The sequence below is a fragment of the Apus apus genome, chromosome 19 (assembly GCF_020740795.1).
Source record: "Apus apus isolate bApuApu2 chromosome 19, bApuApu2.pri.cur, whole genome shotgun sequence".
In the NCBI taxonomy this organism is placed as follows: domain Eukaryota; kingdom Metazoa; phylum Chordata; class Aves; order Apodiformes; family Apodidae; genus Apus; species Apus apus.
Window position 1 is genome coordinate 11,418,465 of NC_067300.1, and position 22,227 is coordinate 11,440,691.

Sequence of the window (22,227 nt, forward strand, 5' to 3'; positions counted from 1 at the left end):
TCAGAATGCCCAGTTATCACCATGGCTCAGCAAGCACTGGTCTAAAATGTTTATCTGGAGAGAGGCACCAGCCATGACAGGAGGAAGATTTACTCCCAGTCCAGGGTTGTATCCAGGAGAAAGTGGGATGCCAGAATTCTGCTGTTGCAATACACTTTGCTTTATAGACTGAACCCATGCTAATGCAGCATTAGTTCATGTGGTTAGGGCTATGGGCCCTGCTCCTGTTCCAGGTTTTGCTGTGATTTGCATCATCTGCTAATGTAATGAATGTGTTCTCAATTTCATCACTGGCACTTGATAATATTAAGCAGGACCAGACCCCTGCAAATCTCAGGTCAGGGTATCTTCTGTGCTGCAAGTGGATCTCTGATGGCTTCTGGTTACCCAACCAGCCCAGCAAACCCTGACCTCTCTGGACTGTATTTGTTTAGTTTTTTAGGCCACGGTAGGAGAGAGCATCAGATCTCTTACTGAAATCCAGATAGCTCCCACAGCTGCGTATCCCCACAGCGCAGGGATTGTTTCCTCAAGAAGAAAACCGGCTTGGGCTGACAAACTGCCTTTCCTCCGTCCACAGCAGCTGCTGCCTATCTCCTAGATGTAGCTTGTTCCAGACAGAAGCCTGAGTTACAGTGACTTAATTACAATTATTCAGCTCTTTTTCCACCTGGTCTTGCCAGTCTTCCAAAGGCCGGAGCTCAGAGCTGGACAGGCCACAGCCCAGGGGAAGCTCTGGAGAAGTTCCCAGGGCTGCCGGGGACCCGCTTTCCCCACAAGTGCCGTTTCCTGCGGCGGGGGCGCGCAGCCCGTTTGCTGCACGCAAGGTGGGACGTGGGGCCGAGGGCAGAGCCCGGGGTGTGAAGGGGCTGCGGGCGGTGTCGGACCCTGCTCCCCCTGCCCGCGGGGCCCCGGGGTGGGGCAGGGGGCCCGGGCACCGTGTCGGGGCTGGTTCCGCTTTCAGCCGTGCCCGGGCGGCGGCGGTGAGCGCCGGGGGGCCGGGCTGGGGGTGCGAGGCGGGTCTGGGCCCTGCGCGCCGCGGTGGGCGCGGAGCGGCGGGGGCGGGGGGAGCTGCGCGGCCCCGGCGCGCCCCGCTGCTCGCGGGAAGCTCCGCGCGGGGCCGGGCTGCGGCCTGCCTGCTGCTCCCGCCCCGCTCCGCCCGGGCCCGCAGGCCGCTCCCCCGCCGCCGCTCCTCCCGCCGGGCCGCGCCGGCCCCGCCGGGCGATGAGGAGCTGCTTCTGCCTGCGACGGGGGAGCCGCGACCCGCCACCCGCCGCACGGGCAACAGTTAAGTGTCCCCGCAGCCGCCGCGCCCCGCGGCACGGCCCGGAGCCTCCGCCGCACTGCCGGGCGGGGGCCGGGCCCGGCGGGCGCTCGGGGCTCCGGCGCGGCGGGGGCGGCGCGTCCGAGAGCGGGGCCCGGCCCGGCGGCCACCGGCCCCGTGGCGGGCGGGGGACTCGCATGGCCGAAGCAGCGCGGCCCCGGGGGCGGCGGGCAGGCCGGGACCCCCGGCCCGCGGGCAGGGACGGAGCCCTCCCGGGCCCCCGGCTGCCTGCCGTGGAAGGGCCGGCCCTGCCGGCGCGGTGGTGGCGGGGGCTGTGAGCGCTGAGCCCCGCTCCGGGGCCCCCGTCCCCACAGTGCGATCGAAGGGCTTTGCCGCGGCTGGCGGGCAGGGACAGCTTCGGGACTCGGTGGTGGTGACCTTGACCTGCTCGAGCTCACCGCAAATTGTATTAGTGACTGGTTAGAGAATACAACAAAAAAAATTGTTTTCGTGTCGTCTTTCGCTGCGAGTGTTTGCAGCTTGGATTTACTTGGCTGCTTGGTTTTCTCACCTGTTCTCAGGTTTTGCAGACCTGGAGGTGATAACCTGGGCTCTCTACAGCAGTGGCTAGAGCAGTGGTACCGAGTTGCCTGTGTTTTATGCCTCTTGCGTTACCAAGACTTGTGAGCTTTCACTGAGGTTTCTGGAGAGACTCTCAAAGATGCACCAAGCTTCAGTGCTTCCTGCGCTGTCTCTGAGCTGGGCCGTTCACCGCTCGGCCATGGTAACACAAGCCAAGTGCTTCAGCTGAAGCAAGACTGGTTGGGCTTGGGCAGGTGTTCAGCTGCTCCGGCTGAAACTTAGGTTTCTCCATCTTTGTTTTTATTTTAACTGAGTGAGAATGTGCCAGCGTATGCCTTGGTGGGGCCTGTGTGTCATATGGCGGGTTGGCAGTGTTATCCTTGTCATGTTTAGCTGAGATAGACTTACCTGCTAGATTTTCTCAGCATACTGGAACAAAGGCTTAGATTGAGCTTGTGGAGGTATGAAATAAAATGCACAACTTTTCAGTCTTGTAGCATGTTCTGCTCTAACAAAGTGGTTCCCAGACTCAAGGGTCCCTTTAGGCCCCAGGGACTTGTTCACACATACGCCAAGGTAGGAGCACTGAACTGGATGTCACTTAAATTTTTCTGCCTTGCTGCAAGGTTGTCGTGTGTGGAAACTTATTTTGGTTTGAAACAGGACATTTCTCAGATGAGTGTTCGTAGTTAAAAGCTGCTGTGAAACAGTACAGTTTTGTTCATTCTGAGACTTGAATTCCTGTTTCCATCCCATTTCAGTCATAAACTGGAGACTTTGCAGCTGATACGGGGCAGCCGTCTCGAGGATGGGAGCCTGGGTACAGGGGTGATTCCAGACATACCTTCATTCTGGTCAAAACGTGAAACTGAAATTCTGCCTGCTTGCCATGGAGGCCTCCAGGGCCCTGACCCTGTGTCCTGCCACGGTCTCCTGTTTTTGTGATTGAAACTATGTCCTATTCCATGAGCAAAAATAGTACGTTGGCTGGGGCTGTGTCCTGTTCCCGGACGCGGTGGGAGGGGCAGGTCGGTGTAGCCCGTGCTGTGCCCACCGCCTTTCCAAAGTGACTGAGCGATAGCACGAGTATGGGAGTGAAGCTTTTAGCAGCGTGTCTGCTTTGGTTTGATGGGATTATTTCCCATGGGGTGCAGGAACTCGATGAGGAAGCTGATAATATTTTTCCAGTTTTGCCTTAGCTTGTACTTTTCTGCCTGTGGGAAGAGCAAATCGGTGTCAAAGTGCAGGGCTTGTAGTTGAAGGAAGAAACAATAAGACCATTCTCTCTCCAAGTCCCTTGCTGTTTAACTTCAGAACTTGACCTCCTTTGTTGGCAGCGTGATGCTTCTGTAGCATATACATCATCGGGCCTGATCTGATCATGTAGCCATCAGCTCTTGAATTTGCTTAACTTGTTGTAAAGGAACACTGAGGGGAAAAACACTCTATGTACAATAGTTCATAGCTGAAAATGTGTTGCTTTGCTATATGTGTGCCCCAGCCAGAGGTTAGCGTTGTGTGTGGTCAGTCACCTCAGTGGAATACTTGAAACGGACAGTGAAGCCAGCAGAGAAGTATGCCTAGGATAAACTAATAAAAGTGGAGATGAGGTAGCCAGAAAATGGGTAAGAGTGAGCAAAAAGGATGTTAACAACCTGGGAGAACAGGAGGTGTGTGTGTGAGAGCCAGCCTGTTCTGAGGTGTTGAACTCCCCTTGGTTTTGCCATATCCACTGGGTGAGAGCCTGGGCTCTGCATCTTGTCCTGCAGCCATTCCATTCCGCCCCACTCTGCCACGCTGCTCGGAGCTGGTGCCAACAGAACACACAGTGACTCTCTCTGGTCATCACATCCTTTCCTTGCTGGCTTTGAGTGGCCCCGTAGTGGTTTGAAACTTCTTCCTGCCCCAGCGATCTCATCTGGCTTCCTGTAGCTGCCTGGCCATGCTAGGGGCTGGATGTGGCCCTGCAGTTGGGAATGACCTCCAGGGAACATGCTCCCAACTACTGGGGAAAAATGTTCTTCTAATTGTTTTGGGCTGTTCCCAGAATAACCCCGCAGCCTGGGGAGCAGCACGGGCCCTTGGGCCGAGCTGGGCAAGTGCAGCTTAGCACAAGATGGTGAGAGGCCATCTCCTGGTCTGCTGGTTTGAGTTCTTGGCCGCCATGATGTTAGGTGGGTGTATAGGTCAAACTCATGTTGTTTAAAGAGAAATTCATTAAAATAACAAGCTGTCTAATATAAGTATTTCTAGAATCCTGCTCCTTAATTTAAGTCTTTTCTTTCATTGTTTGTTTTTTAAGTTCAGAGTCATGATAGAAAATAAACCAAACTTTGTAGATGCCCTGAGGGAGACCTGCAGTGTAACTAATCATCTGTACTACTGCCCAGCCAGAGACTCCCCTCTGACCTGGGCAGAGTTCACAAAAACATTTACCTGAGTGTGCAAACCAATTGCTGCTGCTGCGTAGCTGTTCCAGATGCATCCTGGGTGCCACCAGCACAGTGGGAAGCTGCCCTGAGCTGCTGCCCTGGTGCAGCCTGGCTGGCTCCCCGTGCTGTGCTGCAGTGGCTGGGCACCGGCACAGCCACCCTCGAGCACTGCTGCCCTGGCCCTCCTGCTGTGCTGCCCAGAGACCTGGGGGTTGGTGCTGTGGGCAGATGTCCCCCACCTGTCCCCCTGGCCGTGGTCCAAGCCCAGCAGAGGAAGCTGCTGGCAGGCACAGGGAGCTCAGCTTGGCCCTCACTGCCGTGTGTGCCACGTCGCCGTTCGGCCTCCCGGCTCGCTGTGCTTAGCCACTGCCATAGAGAAGCTTTGTGTGAGTGGGGACAAAGTGAGGATTGATGCAGTTTCCCCTCCCCCAGCTTTGCTGAGCAGGACCCGAACAGTTGGACAAAGGTGCCCTTCTCCCTTGGGCCAAGGACAGGCTGCCACCCAGCCCCCTCCTGCAGTGCTGCTGGGGACCCCTGGGGCGCTATCCTTGGCCTCTCCCAGGCTGACTCTGCTGCTGCTGGGGTTCCTGCTGTGGCAGCTGGACCTCCCTGCAGCAGACCCCAGTGTGGTAGCTGGGACCTGGGCACTGTTCAGCAGCAGGTCCCCAGCCCACATTAGCTCCATCCCTGCCAGGGGCTCCCTGCCCCCTGGGCTCTGCCAGAGCCTGAGAGGGAGCACAGCCCCTCTGCATCCTCCCCAGGGTGAGCTGTTGGTGCCATCCCAGCTGCCTCTGCTCCCCTCCTCTCTTCCAGGTGAGCTGGCACTTTGTCAGGGCAGGTTTGGTGGAAGCCAAAGGCACCAAGGGAGTAGATCTCCTTCCCTGTGGCGCAGCTGTGGCCATGCTGGAACCTGCCATGTGGTGTTCTTAGGAGTCTGGCAAGTATCTTACCTAGATTTCAGTTCAGGATGGCCTAAAAGAAGCTCATATCAGCATTTATTATCTGCCAGCTCCTCCCAATATGCAATAACAAGCATCACATTATTGAGAGTGACTTAGAAAAGTTTCCGAAAACATGCATCTTTATGAAGAACAGATTGTAAGTTCTTTGTTAAATTCATGCTGTGTTTGCTCAGTACTGCATGTTTTAGGCAATGGGTTCTAGATTATTTGCAAGGCATCCAGAGGAGAGCTGGTGGAGCAGCATGGGCAGCCTGCAGGGTTTGTCTGGGCTGTGCCAGGTGCCACCAGCATTTCTGCAGCAGGGTCGGTCCCGTGCTCCTTGCCCACCCTGAGGACAGGGAGCCTGTTGGGAGGGGAGGGTGAGCCCCTACGGCTCAGGGTGTGCTTCTAGTTGTGCTTTGGAGGCTTGAACTACATAGGGAGCAGAGTGAGTCCACTTTGCTCTCTGCGTGCTGGATGCTTGTCTAGGTGCTGAAGCAGAGCTCTCTCCTGGGTTTGGTTCATTGGCAATAGTGCTCTCACCATTACTGGTCACTAGATATTGTTCTGGCCTCCTCAGCTAGCCTGGCTGTTCGTGTGACATTATTATTATTTACATAGGGCCCAGACCTGCTCTTTCTTATTGCCTGCAGCACGATGTTTGTTCAGACTGGGCATTGTGAAGTGTAAACCCAGGTCCCACTGGCACCAGCACTCACCTCTGCCTTTTCTAGAAGCAGTAAGTAACCACCTGTCTACATGGCCTAGAAATGCTGGGGTTTAAATTGCTCTGAGAAGGGAATTGAATTAGGTAGCTCTGGTTCACGGCTTGTCTGGCTATGCAGCAGTGACGCTTGTTTACACAAAGCACTGCCCTTTTATCTCGGGGTGTGTGGGGGGTGGTTTCCTGGGGCATTCCTCCCTGAAAGCGGGAGAAGACTTGCCCTAACTGGCTGTCTCTGCAGGAGACCACATGCTGAGGCAGTGACACTTCTCCCCATCTTCCTCAGCCAGTTGTTTCAGCAGCTCTTTTGTTCTTTCCTCCTGCTTCCTGCAACAGCATCTCTCCAGAATTGGTTGGTCCTACCCACTGTTATCCCCTTTTGCGTATCTCCCTCCCCTGAAGTACTTGGTGGTGTCTCCCTTCTCCTGGAAGATGCTCAGGCCTTTCCAAGGCCTCTGTCTGCTTTGCCTCAGACCCTCCTGTGCTGCTTCATCTGTGCTCCCTGGTGTCCAGGCTCTCTGCACTGAACGTGGTTCTGCACACAGTGCCAGATACATTTGTGCTGCTCCATTAAAATTACCTGGTTCAGGAGGGTGCGATGGGACTGAAGACTCATGGGGGAATCCCCAGTGTGTCTAACACCTACAGGTGGATGGGGAACCTCTCAGCAAAGCAGTTTTCGTGCTGCTTAAAATCGCAGAGCTTCTTCAACCAGCCTGTCTCAGGGATGAAATTTGCACTGATTGGGAAGGAAAGGAATGAGATTGGGTTTTGCCATCGTCGCTAGGTGGAGACCAGCCCATGCTAAGTATTCTGTAAGCAATAAAATTAATCTCAGAAGAGGCTGCTGGCCCAAATTCCAAACCTATTGGGCATTGCACAAACGTACCCTCTTATCAAAAGCAAACGAAAGTGCAGAAGGTGTGTCTGGCCTAATCCTGTGTTTAACTTGGCAGTCTGTGGTGTGTCAGCACAGGCACTGTTGCATGCACGCAGGCTCTTGGTGCTCTGTCTTCTGCTGGGGTGTGCTGCCAAGCAGCCCTTTGATTCTGCTCCTTTCTTTCAGGACCAGTGCATCATGCCTGAAGTGCGAGACCTCTCCGATGCCTTGCCCGACTTGCCGATGGATCCCATCACAGGGGTCGGCGTGGTTGCATCCCGGAACCGAGCACCGACGGGCTATGAAGTAGTAAGTAGAGCTGTTTCAACTGCTGTTGCTAATGCTTTGGTTCTGTGCTGAAGAAGCTTTACTTGGCTGGGAACAGCGTCTCTTCCAGAGAGGGCTTGGCTTCAGATGTGTGCTTTAAGAAGCAATTTGATATCCAGCTGCCCACCTCTTGGCCCATAGCACTTAGAGCGTTCCCACAGAGGTTTGTGGGTGCAGTCTTGCTTCTTCATGTGTGCCGCTCCAGAGGAGCATAATTACCTGGAGGAGGGGTTTTCAGAAACAGCTGGCCACTGTGGCATGCAAATTTAATAATCCTAGTAACATTCATCCTGAAGGAGTCCTAAGTATTGCACAAATTATATCTCTGAATAAATGGATCCCGTATCAGCTGTTTAATCCCACATATCAGCACTGCATAATGATGATGAGAAGCTCCAGAATGGGAAGCAAGAATTTCACATCTAGCTGAAATTGCAAGGATGATTTTTGATGGACAGAATGCAAACCTCTCAACTAAGCTTTGGCAGCAGGAAAAGGCAGCTGGATACAGCTGAGATGAATATGTGAATGGATAAAGAGAGGTCACTGTTAAACATCTGCTTGTGCCTTGGATTGGTTGCTGTGTAACCAACAGCATGATTTTTCTCCCTGTAAATTAGTGTCCCAAACAGTGAACTATCACAAAATAACTGACCTCAGAGCTCTATATGGAAAGATTTGGCCCATAATCCATCCATCTGCTTACCTTTCTATGTGTCCTGCTCCAACTGTGCTTTGTCACACTTTGGTTTTCTGCAGTCACACGGCTTGAGTGGGTTTGAGAGTGGAAACCAGTTGAGATTTTGGTCACGCCTTTTCAGCTCTGGATCATTGCATGCTGTGTTCAGTGTGACAAGGAAGAAAGTGGATCAGGCTGAAGTAAAGACTCAATGGGGGGAAAATTGTGAAAAGGTTCCTTAAAGACTGGGAAGGTTTTTGCATTGACTGCGTTTTCCTGTGTGCTGATTACCTGTGTGAGCCAGTCTGTGTAATTAGCTGCTTTCCCTGATAAAGGAGTACGGGACAATGTGAGAGTTGATAACAGAATTGCATTCTGCCTAAATGACTGGGTAGAGAGAGCTCTCACCCCAGATAGCCTGTCTGTGGTTTAATAGGGAGCTTCAGCACTAACGCAGTTGAAACTAAACAAGATAAAAGAGTCTTCCTGTGGCTTAATCCAATTACGGTGGTGTTGTGATAATGCTTGTGAATGTGGGTCGCTCTCTCCTAGGGGGCACAGAGTGGAGCCTGCCTTTCCTTTGGTTCTTCTGCCTTCCTCTGTTTACAAGGAGCTCTTCTCTGACCCTGGGGGCAGCAGTCCCTGCTGTGGGCCCTGGGGACATGCCTGCTGTCTGCAGTTGTACCCTAAGCACAGCTTCCACATGCTCCCTCCTTCAACCTCACATATGGCAGATCAGAGCCTGGTGCTGCCAGCATGGTTTGCGTCCTTTCTTCTGAACAGCATCTGCTATGATAGGGCCACTCTGGGTACCCCCTGCTGTGACGGGATGTCCTGGTGCCCAAACCCATGGGACAGTGACATGCAGGGCTGTGCTTTTCTTGCCAGGCTGTTTGGGAAGATGGCTCCTCTGCACAAGTCAGGGCTCTGGAGCAGTGTGGCATGTGGAGTTGCCACTTCCCCTTGACCTCTCAGGACCTGCTCTGTCCTCAGTGCAGGCACAGAGCCCAGTAAGCAGAGGACGCTTCTTGGTGCAGCGCAGAGAGTTGCGATCTGAGAAATGGGCAACGTGCAGACTTGGGTGGTCTCAGGTTCTGTGTTTCTCCAGATAAGTCATTTCCCTAATGAGACACTGACAGCAGGTTGTTGCTTCAGGGTGTAAAGCCTTGATGAAGGCAGCTGTTGCAGCTCCATCCATGGGGTGTGCTCCCTAAAGCCCTAATCATTAGAGGTTCAAACTGCACCATGAAAAGGAGAAAAAGTCTCATATTTTGCCAAGCGTTAACACCAGTTTACCTTGAGATGTTGTTGTGGTCCTCTTAGGGATCTATTCACTTAGCCTTTTGCTACAGCATCCTGCAGCACTTGGTTCCACAGGTAGATTCAGAGTTCCATGGGAAAGCAGTAGACAAAACTGCGTAGTTTCACTGATGGTTTTGAGTTTTGTGATGGTGAAGTACCCAGTTCTCTGCGAGACAGCTATGTTATTTATAGGCTTTATCCAGTTTCACTTTCATTCATGTTGTTTCTCCAGTAAACAGCTTTTCCTTCCTTTTCCCTTTGCTCCTCTTTAAAACAGACAAGTCAAGGCGTGGGTGCTTTCAGCCCAGGTGTAAGCTAAATGCCCAGGGGATGTCCCTCTGTTTCCCAGGTTTGCATGGAGCCCCAGGGCTCGGCACACTGCCTGGCTGGGGGTGCTGTGGCAGAGCCCGGGGTTTCAGACCTGGAGGAAGCTTGGCAAATAGGTCAGAGGTGTTTTTCCCCTCAGTAGCTTTTTAATTACTCAGAAATCTCCATTGCTTTTGTGTCTGCTTAGAAAATGGCTAAGTTGCATGTAGCAACTGGTCAGGTCTTTTAACAGCTGAAGAACCAAAGACTTGGTTTTGCTAAAATGTACAGAGTGTGTCTGAGCTTAGATTCCTGAAAATCTGCCCAAACTGGCAAGACTGAACATATGGGTGGGGAGGAAAGGGAGGAGAGGTGGGAGGCAAGGAGCCTGGGGTAGGAGAGGTGTGGTTCTTGTGCAGCCGCGTTCCTTGCTGCGGGCTGAGCGCCTGCTCCACGGTGGGGTTAACTCTGGAGAGAGCCTGAGCAGGGACTGCTGGAGCAGGGACTGCTGGAGCAGGGGCAGCCCTCACACCAGCAGAGGGATAGACCCATGGTGTGGGCAGATGGTTTAGTGGGGCCGTTGGCTGAAGACTTGTCTTGTGGTAGCAGTGACCCCATCCTGAGTGCTGGGCAGCTGGTAGATCACCCTGCACTTGGGGGAGTGGGTTGGGAGACACCTTCCTTACTGGGTGTCACCCCATCAAGTCTGTCTGTTTGTGACACATGCTTGAGGGGAGTCTTCTCCAGCTCCATGAGGGAATGGATAATTTCTTGTGCCTGTGGTGCTGGGTGCCCTGTGCCAGGTGCCATGTCCTCAGTCCCACGTGTTCCTCACCTCTTAGCCAAGCAGGGACTGGGTGAGCTGGGGCTGCACAGTGCCCAGCCTGCTCACAGCTCCATCTCAGCTCCTTTCCCGTGCTGTGAGCATGCTGCTATTGTGGAGCAACTCTGCTTTGAGATGTGGTGGGGATCCTCCTTGCCTGCAGGAGCCCAGCAGATGATGTAAGAAGTTTCCTGTTTATACTGCACTGTTTTCTTTCCCCATGAATTTTCTGACAAGTTAGTACATGCTTACATTTTCCAGGCTTGGAAAAAGTCTTCAGCAGGACAGTGTGGGGCCAGAGTGCTGGGGATGTCACCTGTGAGTTTGGCATTTCAGCAGGAGCAGGAATGGTCCCTATAATGTGTCCCTATATGCCAACAATTTTTCTAAGCCGTCTGTTTTCTGAATATATTTTCACCAGGATAGACTTACCTATAGGGGAGGGATATGCACATGGATTTTATATATTCCTAAAGCAGTACTTTAGGAAAAAATTGGATCCAAGGAATAACAAAGAAACAAAAAATCCCACCAAAATCCAGATCTAAAATGTTACTGTTTAAAAATGATGTGTGCTACTTTGCAAAAGCCTGGCTTCAAAAGGTGTGTGTGTTGTACAAGGGTTTGAGTTGAGAAGAGGCTTGTGAACAGCAGTTGCTGAAATGCAAAGAGCAGCCAAAGCACTTTGCTGAACAGACAATAAACATGCTTTTCTCTCCCGCACTTGGGATAATTGGAGGGTCTTGTCAGCACACATCTCTTGCTTCCTGAGCCCTGTGTGGAGTCTCTGCTCTACAAAACATGGGTGCAAACAGCAGCAACAAATGTCAGCTCTTTGTTATCAGGCTGTTCTGGGGCCAAGGTCTTACTCAATTCAGTAAGATTAGACTTGGAAGAGCTGCAGTAGAGTGGTTTGTCCCCATCTGAGAGGCATTAGGCAGAAGTTCAGCTGTGCTTCTGCGTAGCTTCAGACCACACTGGAGTCTCCTGTTGGGAGCCATCAGTTGGGCATTAGTCTGGTAGAGTGATCTTACTTCTTTTTACCCTTCTCCTTCTCTTCACATTCCTTTCTCCTCTCTTCTTCAACAACAAACTTTGTGGCAGGGGCTCTTACCAGCTTGTGCCATGTAGGGTGAGCGCAGAGCTCTTTCCCTGAGTGTGGTGTGGCCTCCTGCCCACTTCCTGAGTCAGCTCAAGGGTGAGATCTTCTGGCTTTCTGTGCCTCAGGTGAAGGGCCTGGGGTCTGTTTTCTTTGCCCTCCATGCACTGTGCCACCGATTGGACTGGACACAGGGTTGTGTTAGAGAGGGACATTTGTGGGGTGCATCCTCACATGCAGCACTGCTACTGAACTCTGCAAGCGATCAGGGCTTTCCCCAGCTGATGGGAGCAGCTTTTCAGCCTGGGAGCCAGAATTCCTTGATGGCTTTTCTGTGGAAATAATGCTGAGAGTGGGCAGTTTCTGTGCTCTGCCTGTACGCAGCCCTCCTCACAGCTTGCCCCAGTGCGCCCTTGTGTGCAGGGTGGTAATGAGAGCCTCAATGTGCTGACTTCTCCAAACTATTGTTTGGAAACTGTAACCAAAGATGCTGTTTCCTCATTAGAATAGTCTTTGTCAGAGAATCTTTAATCAATGGACTCCTAAAAGACAGCATTTTTAGAACTACTTTTTATACCTCCTCTTGGAAATTCTTTGCACTGAACCTTGTGAAGAAACTAATGAGATGCTGTGAGAGTTCGGGCTACCATTAATTAGAGGAGGTCTGAAGAAGTACTGCACATACATTAACTTTATCTTGGCTCATATGTCCTCTCTCTCCCTCTGTCTCTTTTTTTCCAGATTGCACAAACAGCAGATGGCTTGGATGCTGACCTCTGGAAGGATGGCTTATTTAAAACCAAGGTCACACGATACCTGTGCTTTACAAGATCCTTTTCAAAAGAAAATGTAAGTCCGTTTGCTGAGTGTCTGCATGATTTGCATCTGTGCCTGGTATGCTCTTACCCATAAGATGATTCATTTTATGGAACCAATTATAATTCAAGCAGGCGTTTCACTGAGTTTGGGTGACTCAGGAGGCAAACTGCAATGGCCAGATATTTCCATTCTGTCCATGTTCTTCATGGGAAGAAGTCGCTAGCAAAATCTGCAATAAAAGCAGCAGGAAAGGGAATGCTTGCATTTCAGCAGCTGCCTCACATGAGCACATCGATGCAACAATGGACACTGCATGCTCATGATCCTGACAGATTTCTAACTAGTTGCCTAGAGAAGCAAATGCTGCAGGTGGTGTCAATGAAGGAAGTGTCACTTCTTGAATCCAGGGGCATCGTAGATCTTTTCTTGCAGGATTAGCTTTTCTGCCTTTGTTGCTTTTAATGCTGATTCTTGAAAATTTGCACACGTTGTGTGCATGCTACCATATTGTAATACTCTAGCATGGTTATTAAGCATAAGTTAATTTCTGATTAGGGGCAGTTGTCTGCCCACATTGACCATGTGTGGAGCCTGGTGCCTTCTACTGTATTTCTGGTTCAGGCTAGTGTGGAAACTTCCTCTTTTCTGGAGGAACTATTTAATTCTACAATGAATGCACTCCATCTAGTGGGTAATCCTGCTTTTTGTCGTGTTTTGGATATTCACGGTAGCTCAGTTGTCAGGGTATGGAGATAACATTTTGTGCTACTTCTTTCACCAATGACAGGAACAGAAAAGCGACTGCGCCTTCAGAGGCTGATTGTGAGTCCTGACAGGAAAGCCAGGGGCTGCCAATTTCCAGCATTTGACCTTTATCCCATCGGCTTCCCTGACTGCCTCTAGATTAAAATAAAGCCCCAGAGCTATGGGAAATACTGTTTCCTGGGGTGGATGGATAATAATTGTGCTTTTCATCCTGGAGTAACTGCAGTAGCAGGAATAATAGCCCCAGAATGGATAGAGAGGGTATTAAGCAAGAAGATGTGTGATGATTTGAGTATTAAGTTTATCTGTGGCTACTTTAAATGTCAGGTTGTCAGAAATCATTACAGGGTAGTAGCAACTGCTGTTTACCAGAGACAGTGTAAATATCCTCAGTTGGTGCCTGTTGGCTGCTTGGTGTGAATCTCTGCTCAGCACTGTGTGGAAACGCGCTCCTCACGGTGAGGAGATCAAGTGAGTTAAAGGGACTGTGGGGGAGCACTGGGTCCCAGCAGCTGGTGTGTGAGCCCTGCATCCTGCCTGGTTGTACCCAGCCCTGTGGCAGTGGCGTGTTGGCCCTGCAGGGCTGTGGGCAGAGCTGCTGGGCAGCTGCCTGTGGGCATGGCCATCCATGGCCAGACTGTGGCCTGGAGCCAGCGCTGCTGCAGTTCACCAGGGTGCCACAGACAGGTGGTGGGAACCCCCTCCCCTCTCAGACTGGGGGATGTCCCAAGGCTGGTCAGCCTCCTCTGACTGAGGGTCTCCCTCCCCAGGACACCCCTCTGCCCAGACAGACTGGGCTCCTGCTACTTGGGGCCACAGGCTTTGTGTGTGCGAGGGGGCCTTTTTTTGTGCGGCAGAGACCAGATGGGTTGATGCCAGTTTCAGCCCACCAGTCCCTGGGGGGGGACACAGAGCCTCTGGCTGCTCAGGGCTTTTTTTGTTTTTAACAAAACACTGGGAACTATTTGTTCTCAAGAACATGTTGTAGTTGACAGAGTTAATGCACCTCAAATACCTGGTTGTAATAGAGATAGTCTAGTGTCTCTACCAGAATCATCACTCTCTACAGGTTACAATACTTGGCATACGATGCAGACATTGCTGGTGTTGGAGCATTGTGCTGAGGAGGCCTCAGATGGTGCACCTTTTGTGGAGGCTTTGTGCCCTTTTCTCCTGTGTATATGGCAGAGCATCAGTGCTAGCACCCAGTGTTCAGCAGCTAACAAACATAGCAGAAACATATCTTTATTTAGATAAATAAAACATGAAAGATGAATCAGAAACCACCACTTCATCTACCATTTGCTGTGCCAGGACCACATCAAGTGATGCATCCAGGCTTTGCAGCACCCAGCATTGCTTGCTCTGAGATGTCCTGGCTGCAGTGGAGACAGAGCTACCCAGTCTTGGCTGCTTTGTGTGAGCAAAGGGTGCGTGCCATGCTTGTGTGTGGTGGGACACCGCTGCAGGAGTGGTGGCAGTCCTGGTTAGGAGTTGACCATGAAAGACAGAACCCCCAAAAAATACTTGGACCTGATCTCCCCTTATTTCAGAGGCTGCAAAATTAAATATGTTCTATGAAATAATCAGTAGTTTGATGTAATAATCAGAAAGTAGAGGCTTGCCTGAAATATTCTGCCAGATAAAAACTCCAGGAGGTACTTAGCAGCCAGTAACAGTAAAACACACTGACATGGTTTGATGGCTTAGGATGAAATTTTAATTGTTCTGTATTGCATTTCTGTTTATAAAGGCTGTGCAGTAACTAAAGTGTGTGTGTTTTTCTTCCATACATGAATCCAGATTATTGGCAGCAATGCTGGCTTTAACGAGAACTGCAAAGAAAATGTGGTCTCTAAACAATTGTGGAGGCTGTCATTCTGAATTGTGTTTTGAGCTGTTCAAGCCTTGATTAATAGGATGAGGCATCAGTTCAGAATGCATATGGACTCCAAATGAAGTTCTTCATTCCAAATGGCCTGTTCTTCTGGAGTGTGCCTGCGTTTGGAGCTAGAACCATGTCTATTCAGTCCTAATTAGCTAATGCATGTAATAACTTTGGCTGTGTCTGTATGAACCACCTTCCCGTAATGCTTTCTGCTGTTACTGACAGAAATGTCATGTTGCTATTGTAGATACAGAGTGTGTGAGAACTGAGGTGAGTTGGTGGAGGTAATGCTTTTGAACGGTGATGGTTCCAAAGAGAAGAGTTTGGTTGTGCTTCTGAGGATCCACAAATATGGCTGGGGATGAGGTGCAAGAATCTGTAAATGCTGGAAGTTGTCTGATATTACCTAGTCAATCATCATGCAGTTCCTGCAGAGGGGACAGTTGCAGATGTTGGCTTGGTATCTCCTTACCGTTGTGAAAATTGGTGAGGTACAACGACTTGGTGTGCTGGGATTCAGCAGATGAGAAAAGCAGGAGTTTTAATTTGGTGATATTGTCAAAGTCAGCTGTTTCTTTTCTCTCTCCAAAGAGTCATTTAGGAAACGTCTTGGTTGATATGAAGCTTATTGATATCAAGGACACTTTGCCTGTGGGCTTCATCCCCATCCAGGAGACCATTGATACACGTAAGTTGGCATCAGTTCTGCAGCTCTGTGCCCAGGAGCGGCTCCTGCAGCAGCGCTGGGCGACAGAGCGCTGGGTCCTGGGCAGGGGGACACATGCACTGCTGCTCTCTGGGGCTACATGTGCTGTCTGGGGGCAGCTCTGGACTGCAGTGACTTTACACCTCCCTCTGTGGACAAAGCAAGACCTGTGTCCTAGCAGGTGATGCTGAGGATGGTGGGGTGTGTTTACATTTGCTGAGAGAAGCCACAAGTGCAGTGTCCAAGAAAAATACCATCCTTGTTTCTGCAAGGCAGAAATGGCTTTGCTGCTGCAACTTTTAAGGCAGCAGTTCCCAAACAGTGTATTCAGATCCCACGGCAGCAGCAGCTGGAGCCCTGTCTGGTTGCAGCACTCTGATCTGCAGCAGGCATCAAGTGCTTTGGACCTGTGTGGAGGAGGCTGGGGATGAGCCCTGTGGGAGTCGAATGTGGAGGGGCTGCAGGACACTGTGCTGTTGCTGAGGGCACAGCTACTGCTTGGGCAGGGCTGGTACCAGTGCTTGTCAGTAATGAAATCCAGCCTGGTTACGAGTAGAAAGGAGCTACATGAGCCTGCTTTGCAGGGAATGATTCATCTGGGTCTGCAGCAGATGAGGATGGTTTCTCAGTCACTACAGGCCTGGTTCTGATTTGAGCCTGTGACCTAGAAGTGAAAGGCTCTGCAGCTTGATTCCCATGGAGAGCGTGCGGTGCACATGGTACATGTAGCACAGGGCAGAGTCATGGGCTTATCCCGCTTGCCTTTGGGAGTGTGGAACACCTAGTATGTGCTGCTGTAATTTTTGAGAAAGTCCCAGTGGAAAAGTGGAAATGGGGCTTTGCAATTAATTTAAAATGCATGGGACTGTGGCCTGTACCATCTCCAAGCAGAGGCACAGTCTGTGTTAATGAAGTGATTGAATCCTTGCCTCCCTTAGCATGAATGAACACATTTTGATTGACTATTTATATGTTTACTTAACATTAACTCTGGTTAAATGTGTAATTGATGATTCTAGCTCCTAAACCAAGTTTGCTACAGACTCTAGCCAAGTGTGAAAGAGACCACAAACAAAAGCAAATAGTGGGCTTTGTACGTACTGTGAAACTCAAATAAGAGGCACTGATTTTGTTTAGAGTTTAATTTGTGGTTATATGTGTTTCTGTGCTCTTCTCTAAGTGGCAGCTGATTTGTAGTATATATATTAAATATAGTAGTCCTTACTAGGTTCTGAGAAAGCTTCAACATGTGGAAGCTTTGAGCTCTGGCCTCCTAAAATCAGTTTTAGGCACTTCTTATATAAAAGCCCTAGTTTTCTAAAGCAGAAGACAAAACTTCAGGGATGCAGCACTGCTTTTAATGTTAAATACCTGTAACTGCAAAGCTGCCTCCACAGCTGCTGTGTTGTGACACACCTCACACTGTCTGTACGTTTATTGGAGCTGGTGTGACAGCAAATTTCAGAGGCCAGGATGGATTGCTTTCTCCAAGGTGCAGATTAGGAAACAGGAGGAGCCAATAGAGACAGGGCTGCTTGCCATCTGTTGAAGTGAGAGCTGATTTTTAAGCTGGAGGATATTTATTCGTATTCAGCTGAAGGGTTTTTATTTTGCAGGCACTTGTTTGTAGTTGTTGGTTGTTTCCAGATTTTCATTCAGTGTCTGCACTTCATTTTCATTTTACCAATAGACTTCTGTCATGCCTTTCAAGTGCCTGCATTCACAAGTAGAAGCCTCACCTTGTTCACATGGAGGCTCTCACAGACTCTAGGGCAGTGGTTTCCAAGCACCACAAATCTGTATGTGTGCCAGCACCACCTGCTGTCACACAACTGACCCATGACTGGATGTGGACTGTATCTGCATGCTCCCAGGCACTGTGCATACACATGAATTCATTATCCAGATAAGCCTTAACTGTGATGGGCTTGAGTTTTTCTTGATGGATAACATGGAAACAAGTGAAATTGCTCTGCGACACACAGCAGGAAAAGGCCGTGCAGCAGATTGATCTGCCCTTTGAACCCAGATCAGTGCAGCACCGCTGCCCTGTAGGAGGTCCTGGCAATCACTGCATTGTAAATCCGGTTTACTCCTACAGAGATTCCAGGGCAAACACATTGGGAGTATCATTTCGGTGTGTGCTGACTGAGTCAGGAGAGGCCACTAACACTTGGGATGTGAGAGATTTGGGCAGACAGCTTTTGCTGTTAGCCACTCTGTGTGACAGTCTGCTTTCTGCCCGCTCCTCCTCGTGGTGTGGTTGGCTCTTTGCAGGCACTTGGCAGAATAAACTGACCGGTCATGTCAGCAGCTTCCAGGTGTGTTTCTAGAGGTGGTGCCTGCGGGAGGAATATTTAGATCAGACTTTCCAGGCTGGCAAGGCTAACTTTATTTTGGAAAGAGAAAGCAAATGTGAGAAATGTGTGGAAGGGGAAAAATCACTTGCCATTTCTGTTCTGTGGTGCAGTACTCTGTGTCATACATGATGTCTTATCTTCTCTGCAGAGGGTAGGAGGGAGTATTGGTTTGTCACAGTGCCTAATAACAAATCTCACACGATGTGCAGAGAGCTCCTGCTAGAACATTTCTCCAGTCACTGAATGGCACTGCACTGTCTGGTTTGCTGACATATATCTGTTATTTGGCTCCAGTTCCTCCTATAATTATCTGCCTAATATCTGGAGAGACAATAAATAACATTTATACCCTAATCTTGCATAAAACCCACCCTGTGTCCTGGGTTGTTTTTGCAGAAGAAGTAGCTTTCAGAAAGAAGAGGCTGTGCATTAAATTCATCCCTCGAGATTCTACAGAGGCAGCGATCTGTGACATCCGAATTCTGGGTAGATCTAAACAAGCCCCTCCTCAGTACACCTTCATTGGGTGAGTACCCCCCACACCAGCAGCTGTTGTCATAAACTCAATTGTACCAAGGCTGAGCACCCTGTTTTTCTGTCATTACTAAATACTAGTTTGAAGCAACTGAAGCTTGATGTTAGGAAAGTCTACATAAGTACAAGAGTTACTGAGTTTGATGTAGGAATTAACTAACCCTTTTTTTCCCAGTTAGACTGTTGTCACTAACTGAGGTGTTTATGAAATAAGTCAGTGCTTGATACTTGTGCACATGTGCAGCATTTGCTTGTGGCACTAATGTCTTCCGTGTTGATTACACAGGGAGTTGAACAGCATGGGCATCTGGTACCGCATGGGTAGAGTTCCACGCAACCATGAGGCTTCACAGCCTGAAACTCCTCCTTCTCAGGCACCGTCCTCAACACCAGCTCCTAATCTGCCCAGGTAAATTTTCTGCTTTCCAGATCCTTCTGCTTGATGCTGTGTGGTGTATTGTTACTAGCCTTGGCAGGTGGAATCAAGAGCAGGGTGTCATGTCAGTGTGAATGGTTACGTGGCATGATCTGATGATGAAGGAACACATCATTCCTTCAAGTGTTTGCCTGCTGAAAGTTTCTTTGGCTGTCATTGTACAAAGGCATACAAGTGAAGAAGTTCAGAAGAAAAGGAAGGGAAACAGCAAACTACATTTTCTCTTTCAACTGCAGGATATTGCAGTTTCCAACAAGTATGTGTGGGTCACCCATGGAGGGTGGGCCAGACTGCAGCCAGGCTAATTTCTTTCCCTGACCAAAGAGAGGGAGAAGCATTCATACAGACTTGAATGCATAGAGAGACAAAGTTTGCTCATTCTCCAGAGCTAATCCACTCATGGTTTGAAGTACTGGCCCTGTTTTATTTTTTCTTGGACATGACTACTGTGGTCCAGTCTTGGAGCTGACACTGAGCATGCAGAGCTGACTGCTCATCCTGCAATGACTGACAGGAGCAGCACTCCTGGGCAGAGGCTGGCACATTGTCTGCCCACACTGTTTTCCCTGTGTCACAGGCAGTATCCGTGTGCTCAGCTAATGTACACGTTTGTGTGTATACCTGCGTATAACAGCAGTCCTGTACTGACAGCTCACTTGCTGGATTTCTCTGGGCAAAACAGAGCGTTGTTAAGCAGCAAACCAACCCAGACAGAGGTTAAACTGAGCGCACTATTCTGGTGGCATTTGCTATGAAAGCACAGCATCCAGCTTGAGATGGGCTCCTCCTGACAGGGCTCACTGGCTGAGCTCTGGGCTGGGCTATTGCCTGGGACAGCTCGTTCTCCATGAGTCCCTTTGGACTTTTGCTTAATTAAGTGAGCACTAGGCATTTGATATACTGCAGATATATTTACAATGTTATAATAACTGTTGAGAGTTAGAATTTGGAAGGAGGCAGTGGAGAGGAATTCCAGGGGGATCCAGTCACTATCATATGGGTGGAAAATACACGTGTCATTCGGAGTCTTGATTTACAGGTCATTTCAGAGAGTGATGCTTTTAAACTGCTGTGAACTGTTTCCAAAAAGCAATCAGGTCTCTCTTAAGACAGGTTTGTACATCTGAGCCTTCACCCGTGACCTGGACTTAAATCTGCTCTCTTGCAGGGGCTCTTTGAGCTCTTCAGAGCGTTTAGATGTTTATTTCACAGAGTTTTGCTCAGTTGCCTGCCACACCGTGGCACTCTGCTTGCTGTCCTGTACTGGTAGGTGTGCAGCAGGCAGAGATGCTGTCTGGCTTCTCAAGCAGAGATGGAGACAAAAGGCATGAAAAGCCAGCAGTCTTCTGAAGGTTTCAGCCTGTCCCACCAGGAGCTGACACATCATTTTGAAGCTCTGCTGGACATAAGCTACATGCTAGCACAGGCCATGTGAGATCAGAGAAAACAATGTCTTGATTTTAGAGCACATATCTTCATTTTCTGTCTGCAAGAAACTACTGCCTGGGCAGATTTCCACAATAAAGAAAAAAAATTATCATAGTAAGAGAATGTCAATGGCAGTCCTTAATCACTAAATGTGGAAGGGTCACTTTATGGCCAAGCAGGGAAGGCTGCAGAGCAGCGTCAGAGCTGTTGGGAACAGGGCCAAAATTAGAGCATCCGCGATGGTCTGAAAAGAAGTGTTTACAAGGCTTATATATTTTATAACCTCTTGTTGTACAGTTTATGGTTTACAATGGCTGCAAGGAAATTGGATCAGTTTTGTTTTACTTGCCAAATAAAGCAAATGTCAAAATAGTCAATATAAAATGTATTCTAATTTGGCTGAGTTAAAACAGCCAGTATGCAGTGGAATAATTGAATGTTACATTAATGCCTCCTAGTAAAAACCACCTGTCTGTAGCCAGCTCCAGTCTCATGCCCTGTGCATGATTTACAGGTAACTTTTACACCACCAGCCTGATCATTCAAAGTATCCTTCATGTCTATTTTTTTTACTCTGATTATTTATTATCCAATATATTTTTTAAGAAATAGAAATGTATATAAAGGTGCATCCTGCAAGTATTTCATTATTATGGGTAACACACACTACTTGAAATACTTCTGATATTTTATCAGCAATGTGGGAAGTTACTCAACACCAATGTTTGTGGAAGACTGTAGTCACAAGTAACCTCTTATTTTTATGTCACCGTAGAGAGATGAGATTACACTGGTAGACTGCTGCTCTATCCTTTGTGGATATATTGGGACAAGAATGGCAGTGGGTTATTCTGATGCTAAGAGAAAATCAGTGAGCAGTGCTAGATAGAGAGCACTGCAGAGGTCCTTCTGTTGCATTGATCAGATACTTAAACTGTGCTGTTCAGTTGCTGCCTAGCATTGAAATCAAGAGGGTAGGCTTGGGTGCTTCAGAACAATTGCTAACACTGGGTAGAAACCAGACCTGTAAAACATACTTGTGAGCTTCTGCACAGCAAAACCTTTCTAAATTGAAGGACTTGGACTGTGGGAGGTGTTTATTCCTGCACCAGCCATGTTCCCTCCTCAGGTCCCTGGTGTAAGTCACTGAGGGTAGTGGATGGTGGCACATCAGAGCTTTGTCCTGTGTCAGGTCTGACCCCCACAGCTTGCTGCACCTCAGCCATGCTGTTTCCACCCCCTGTGTTGTGGGGCTACAGCTCACAGGCAGAACTGCACAAGGGAAGGCTTTGATATTTGTCCTGGACTGTGTGTTATTTTTCAGCCATTTCTTCTTGGTGTTTCCTACTGCAGGCATCTGGCTTAACGGTCTCTGTCGGCAGCCCTTGTGCATCCCAGCGAGGATGCCGTGCTGTGCCGTGGAGCACAGCCCTGCCGTTGTGCAAGGCATCAAGCTGCTTTACTGTCTTTTTCTCTCCAAATTCTGCGACAGCTTCTTGGCACTAACGGCAGCCTGGAGAAATGCACTTGCAGTTTCCCATCCTAGAAGGATGCTGCTAAAGAACTGCTTTTGTTTACTTGAGTTACCAGTGGGACTTTAATGTAACTTTCCTCAGTACCTCTGCTCTGTGTTCAAGGCCTGTGCTCTCTGGTGCTGCATGGTGGCATAGCTTTGGGGAAAACAAAGTAATCCTCCCCCAAAAAAGTGATAGTAACAGGTAACTCATCTGGCCTTTAGTGTATTTACACTTCACCCAGCCTGTAGATCAGCAATTGCCAGCACATGGGCTGGGCACTTGGAGGAAAGTGCATGTCGTGAGTGTTTGACAAGTGTCTTGGGAGTCAGCCCCTCTATGCTTCAGGCTCTGCTGGAGTTGGCTAAAGCAGGATTTGTGTGAGGTTCTCCTCTTTCTTTGTGAGTCTGGTTCCAGA

General features: G+C 49.5%; 1 protein-coding gene across 5 annotated transcripts in view; it reads left to right on the forward strand.

Moving 5' to 3' along the window:
* Positions 1-808: 808 nt before the first annotated feature.
* MVB12B (multivesicular body subunit 12B) overlaps positions 809-22,227 on the forward strand; it is a 62,146-nt gene continuing 40,727 nt past the window's right edge. Inside the window, exons 1-7 of one of the 5 annotated variants that reach the window (XM_051636582.1) lie at positions 809-827; positions 5,841-5,958; positions 7,010-7,132; positions 12,101-12,208; positions 15,423-15,519; positions 18,294-18,423; positions 18,718-18,840. In XM_051636582.1, coding sequence (XP_051492542.1) covers positions 7,022-7,132; positions 12,101-12,208; positions 15,423-15,519; positions 18,294-18,423; positions 18,718-18,840 — 569 coding nt within the window. In that variant the 5' untranslated portion in view covers positions 809-827; positions 5,841-5,958; positions 7,010-7,021. Of the gene's footprint in view, positions 828-1,069; positions 1,288-5,840; positions 5,959-6,277; positions 6,296-7,009; positions 7,133-12,100; positions 12,209-15,422; positions 15,520-18,293; positions 18,424-18,717; positions 18,841-22,227 lie in introns of those variants that run through there. The other 4 variants (XM_051636581.1, XM_051636580.1, XM_051636579.1 and 1 more) reach the window with 4 other exon arrangements.